The sequence below is a fragment of the Echeneis naucrates genome, chromosome 3 (genome assembly GCF_900963305.1).
Source record: "Echeneis naucrates chromosome 3, fEcheNa1.1, whole genome shotgun sequence".
NCBI lineage: Eukaryota > Metazoa > Chordata > Actinopteri > Carangiformes > Echeneidae > Echeneis > Echeneis naucrates.
Genome location: NC_042513.1, coordinates 6,919,148 through 6,924,911, shown reverse-complemented (window position 1 = coordinate 6,924,911; position 5,764 = coordinate 6,919,148). Strand labels below are relative to the sequence as shown.

At 41.3% G+C, this 5,764-nt stretch overlaps 1 protein-coding gene across 2 annotated transcripts in view; it reads right to left on the bottom strand.

The window, feature by feature from the left end:
* Positions 1-3,789: 3,789 nt before the first annotated feature.
* The window catches only part of pde8a (phosphodiesterase 8A), a 37,664-nt gene continuing 35,689 nt past the window's right edge, over positions 3,790-5,764 (bottom strand). For both annotated transcript variants that reach the window (XM_029498603.1, XM_029498604.1), the window contains exon 22: positions 3,790-4,454. In XM_029498603.1, coding sequence (XP_029354463.1) covers positions 4,348-4,454 — 107 coding nt within the window. In that variant the 3' untranslated portion in view covers positions 3,790-4,347. The remainder of the gene's footprint in view (positions 4,455-5,764) is intronic.

The window sequence follows — 5,764 nt, the reverse complement described above, 5'->3', positions numbered from 1 at the left end:
TTCTGACGACTTGTCGCAAAGCCTGACTCACCGGAAGTTAAGTTTTTTCTTGTTACGTAACACTGTGTTTACCTTATCGTAATCGTTGGACAACAAAACAAAACACACACACAAAAAAAAAAAAAAAAAAAACTGACAGGACCGAGCTAAACAGAGTAAACATTTTCATCGATTTGATTCAAAACACGACTAGGAAAAAATAAGACCCCGTTGTCGAGAGTTCATGACTGTGGCTGCCATGGGAGGTTTGGACCAGCTGGGTCGATAATCAGTACCGTGTTTGGTCTCTATAAGTGTTTACAGTCGTTTGCAAGACAGGAGATGCAGATGAAGTGTATAAGATTTCATCATTGATAGCAAAAATTTGAAGATTTGTTTAATTGTCCCCGTCTTTTTCTCTTGACTATGTTGCCAGATACTACTCACTGTACTTTGAAGTATGTAGGTTGTAATTTTAGCCTTTTTAATAACCATATATTTAGTGCAACATTAGTCTGCCATTTTATAAACTGCCCCATGACTCTCAAACGCTGTGGAATTTGTAATCCCCCTGCTGTACTTACTACATACATCAGTCATGGCATCAGTGATCCTTCTTTTCATGGCTAGGTGTGAGCCATTACATTGAATACAAAGCCAGTGCAACAGCACGTTAAGGAAGAATTCAGTTGGGTATTTAAAGATACAAAAAACAACAACAACAACACACAAACTCCTCTTATATTTCTTGATTTTCTGCATTGGCATATCATGTTAAACACTGTAGCATACACAACAATATAGCGTGCCTTGTGTATATAGAGGGTGTCAATGCGGCGCTGTAAAGATCAGGGACCGTTTCCATTTCCTACCATCGGCCTGCATCATCTTCTTTTTTAACCATGACCACAATCATTTCCTGAGTAGTTGTTTGTGTCCTCCTACAATAGCAGGCAGTGGGCTCTGTGGGGCATTTTATTGTCATGCCAGTGACTTTGACTCATATGGACGTGTGGACCCATATACACTTCAAATGGCCAAGGTATTTTGAGATTTTAGAGCATAGAGCTGGATATTAATAGGAGAACACAGATTTCCCATATAGGTGTGACTCCTTATCAATTCAAGATAAGGCTTAAGTTCAAATCCATCCATTGCATGTAAAGGTGAACATGTTGGAATTTTTAATAGCACCAAGTAGCCTCTGTGCCAAAACCTAAATCTAATTCAATTTTAGCTAAATAGTAACTGAACCACAATGCCTACTGTTCAGCCAAAGTTACAGTCTCCCTTTGAACACATGTGGCCAGCCAGCTATGAAAATATGAATGACCTGTTTTGGGTTGGAATGAACTAAAATTGTATCAGTAGTTTAATTACACTTGTGAAAAATTTTTAATAGTTTTTTGTTGTTGTTTGCTCTACCATTTACTATCCACTGTAATTGAAAAACCGTTTGATTCGCTCTGTCCCAGTTTCATCCTTGACAATGTGAAAGGATATCCGAGCAACACTGGTCAGAAAGAACCCACCACAGACTTGACTTTTGTGCGATGCATGTGCAATGTCATGATGAATAAATGTTGGATAAACCACTTGAATTTCAGCCTGAATTACCATAGACATCCTAAAGCAATTATTGTCCACAAAACCATTGCTGACATTCCATGCACTTTCCCACAAATGGTGGGGTATTTTAGTTTTCTGATTTGAGTTATGACCTGTGAGAAAATAGTTTACCAAGCTAGATTTCTTCCCAGGGTAGCTTTGCTGTGGTTCAAGTTCCTCCACTCTAGAGCAATTACACTTTGTAAAGCTATTCCTTCAAAGTAGCTTTCCCACTTTCCCACCAACACTTTGAATTGGTCACACATCTGTGATTTGTCACTGTTTGTTTGTCTATGAAGCATATTTAATATTTTTAAATACATTTTTAGATCATAAATAAGAGGAAACCTGCTGTAAAAGGGTAAGGTTGTTCCTACCCAAATTTAGCTTTATCTATTATCATACCCCACATTGGTGAAATTGGACAGTATCCCAGTTTAGAAGAAGAGAAGTAGATTTGTTCCATGCTCCATCTGAGTTATATAGAAAACACATTTCAGGAAGCGCTACAGTTCTCTAGTCTCCATTAGAAAAGCTGAAAACCTTTGATGGAAAGCGAATGAAGATAGTGAAGAAAAGAAGAAACTTCAAGAGGTAGTTAAGCAGCTGAACAGACTCAATGCAAAACAAAAACAAAATAACCATATCACAGGCTTGCAAAGAATGAGTAAGTCAGTAAGTAGGAGAGACATTGGATTATTTCAGAGAATACACTGAAAACTCATAATTGACATTATTTTATTTTTCATTGAATAGTTTCTAATTTTTTCCGTGCCTTCAGACCAAGATGTGAATCAGAAGGAACAAACAAATCCCCTGATTGAGTGTAAAATTCTGTCATAAGAGAGAAACAAAGATAACCATGGTCAATACACCTTATTAACCATCATTTGCTTAGCTGTTATGGCATTTATATACTGATTAAAGAGGAAATATTCTTAATAAGCAACAATCTTTAACATATATTAGTATCCTAATCTGAAACCAACTTTGAACAAAAAGCTGTTCCCTGGGTCTGGGCATAAGGACTTTGGACAAAGTAGCCAAAACAGAGTGATGGTTGATCAAAAATCAATGCAAGCTGGCCTCTAGGAGACTGCTTAAAGACAGTGATAGACAACTCTGCGATCCACATCCTTCTTAACCATTTAGCTCTCTGTATATATGCTGTGTGTCTCCATCCAATTCACTGGTATTCAGATAGCTAGAATGGTTGATCTCATTTGCTGCAAATCCAGTGTAAAATTTATTGTTTATAAAAATATTGAGATTTACTTGAACATAACCTTCTGACTGTTATAATAAAAACTCCAGATGTCCGTTGCAGTTGCACAGTGGGATGTACTGTATAAATATTGTATAAAATAAGGCAGTCTTTTCAGTAGGATAAACCAGATACAAAAATTTCTGGGAGAAAAAATTTTCAAGTCCAAAATGTTTTCACATATTTCTGCTGTTGTCAAATGTTGAGCGGTTTACAGCATTAAACCAAGAGTAAGGGATTGTTGCAACAATGAATACATCCCCTCACGTACAGCTACACCCCGAACACACCCAACCACCCATGTGCATGCACATACAAGCGCGCGCGCACACACACACACACACACACACACACACACACACACACACACACACACACACACACACACATACACACACAAGCAAAGACACATACACATGCAGACACGCCCACCCATACACAATCGCAAACTCCTGATGATCAACAATAACAGCTTATTCTCCAATGCAACATCCCATCCCTGGACAAACCACTGAGACGTAGACATTTCTAATATTGTTTACAGTGCAATACAAAAGTGTTCATTCAAACTGGTACTGTACTTTTGATACGAAAATAAAAATGTTTAATATGGTAATGCTTCATATGAATAATAATTGTAAATTTTCGAGAGTTATAGTAGTATTTGTCTTCATCAGCTTTGGCTGTTCTCTCTCTTTTTTAAATTCATTTTGTTCTTATTTATTTATCAACTAATTCATGTATGAATTTTAATAAAGAAAATATGGAACATCTAAGAAAAATCAACATACCAAATAATCTGTAATTAGTTACCTATGATCATGATGATGAGGTTTTTGTCTCTCAGCAGTGGCCTAAAATAAAGATCCACTCCCAGACCCAAAAACAAAGTGCCCCACCCTCCCCTCCCCCATGTGTCTGTTATGACAGCTATGTGTCAACTCATATGTGTTCAAGGAAAAAAAAAATAGCAGTGGAGTGTTCTTTCACGGTGTGGCCTCCAGGAGCAGAAGGAACAGTCCTGCCTTGCTGTGAACACAGGGATGGAGGTCAAAGGTCCACTCCTCCAGTGTTGTTTGCTCCTCCAGTAAACAAGCAGTATTTACTCAACTTCACAGGCGAAGAGGAGAGCCCATGTAGTAATCAGAGGATGGATGCTTTGCCAGGAGGCCTGTAAGGACTCTTCTCTCAGCTATGCCACTTGACCAGCTACACTGCAAATGCCTGAGAGGCACATGAAGTTGAGAAGGATTTGCCGTTTGTGTCCTTGTCTGTTTGTCACAGTTCTCATTTGACAGGGCTGTATAGCCAATCATGTTAACCGCTGCAACTGCCTGGTGGTTTCTGTATCAACGGACATGTGGACACTTGGCGTGCTACAAAAGCAGGAGAGAGAAGGCAAGGAGGCCCTATGGCTGGCAGGGAGAGAGATGCCCCAGCAAGAGAGAGGACGGCAGCCCCGGAGTGCAGAGTCCCGGGGTCAAGCACTGCAGCGCCTACTCTGGAGGCGGTCGCAGGTTGTGCAGCTTCTTCTCATCCAGGCCTTTCCAGTACTTGAAGTTGTTATCCAAGTGCTGCATAAGATTGGGGAGGTCTGCAAAAGCTGGAGATGAGATAAAGTTAAAGCTCATTATTATGTTACACACTTTGTTTTTTCATGACAATGCTTACTATGATGAACATCACTATGCCATCTATGCATCAGATTAAAAGACAGATTTTTTCCCCTCAAAGTACTCATGGTTTAATTTTCATTCTGACATCAGTCTGGCAGATTGGTTCCACAACAGCAGATTAAGTGGCCCCCAGCCAGCAGGCAGATAGAGAGGCTGCAGTTTGACCAGCATGTGTCCAACATCATCCAAGGGTGAGGTTGATAGCTGACTCCGAACACTAACCACCATCATCATCAGTTATGCCTCAGAGTGATTATGCTTCCTTGAGAAGGGAAATACCAAGACCACCTCATACGCCATGAACCCCAGGGCCACCAAAATACACCAACTGCGTCAGGAGCTTCGTGCCCTCAAGAAATGATACAAGAGGTCTGCTGATGAGGAGAAGCAGTCGTTGGCAGAACTGCGAAACATCCTGCAGAAGAAGCTGATGGTCCTCTGCAGAGCGGAGTGGCACAGGAGGCGGGGTAGAGAGGGAGAGTCAGGAAGCGAGCAGCCTTCATTTCAAACCCATTTGGCTTTACAAAACAACTGCTTGGGGAGAGGCGCAGTGGTCACCTTGAGAGCTCAGCAGAGGAAGAGAATCACTTCCTCCTAGACTGGTCCAGTGAGGGAGCAAGAGTTTGGTGCCAATTCAGCCCGGAGCAACTCCATCGCTCCAACGTTCAATCAGAAGGAACCCAGCCTAAAGCAGGTTGAAGAGGTCATCAAGTCAGCTCAATCAGCATCTACCCTAGGCCTCAGTGGTGAACCCTACCTCATGTATAAGCAGTGCACAGAGTAGCTGACTAGCGGAGGTGTGCTGAGGGAGTTCCCCAAGGAGGAGAACCCAAGAAACAGTAACCAGCTCCGGACAATTTCACTGCTAAGTGTTGAAGGGAAGGTGTTTATCAGTATTGTCTCTCGGAGGCTGACAGAGTTTTTCCTCAAAAACAGCCACAACGACCCCTCGGTGCAGAAGAGTGGGATCCCTGGATCACCCGGATGTTTGGAGCACACAGGTGTAGCAACGCTGTTTATAAGAGAAACTCACAAGAGCAGAGGCAACCTTGCTGTGTTGTGGTTTGACCTGGCCAATGCCAATGGATCAATACCACACGAGCTGGTCAAGTTTGCACTGCACTGTCACCATTATCCCAGTAAAATCAAGGGCTTGATCTTGGATTATTACAATAATTTCAGGTTGAGGGTCACTTCTAGGTCTGAAACATCAGACTGGCAGCACCTTGAAAAAGGA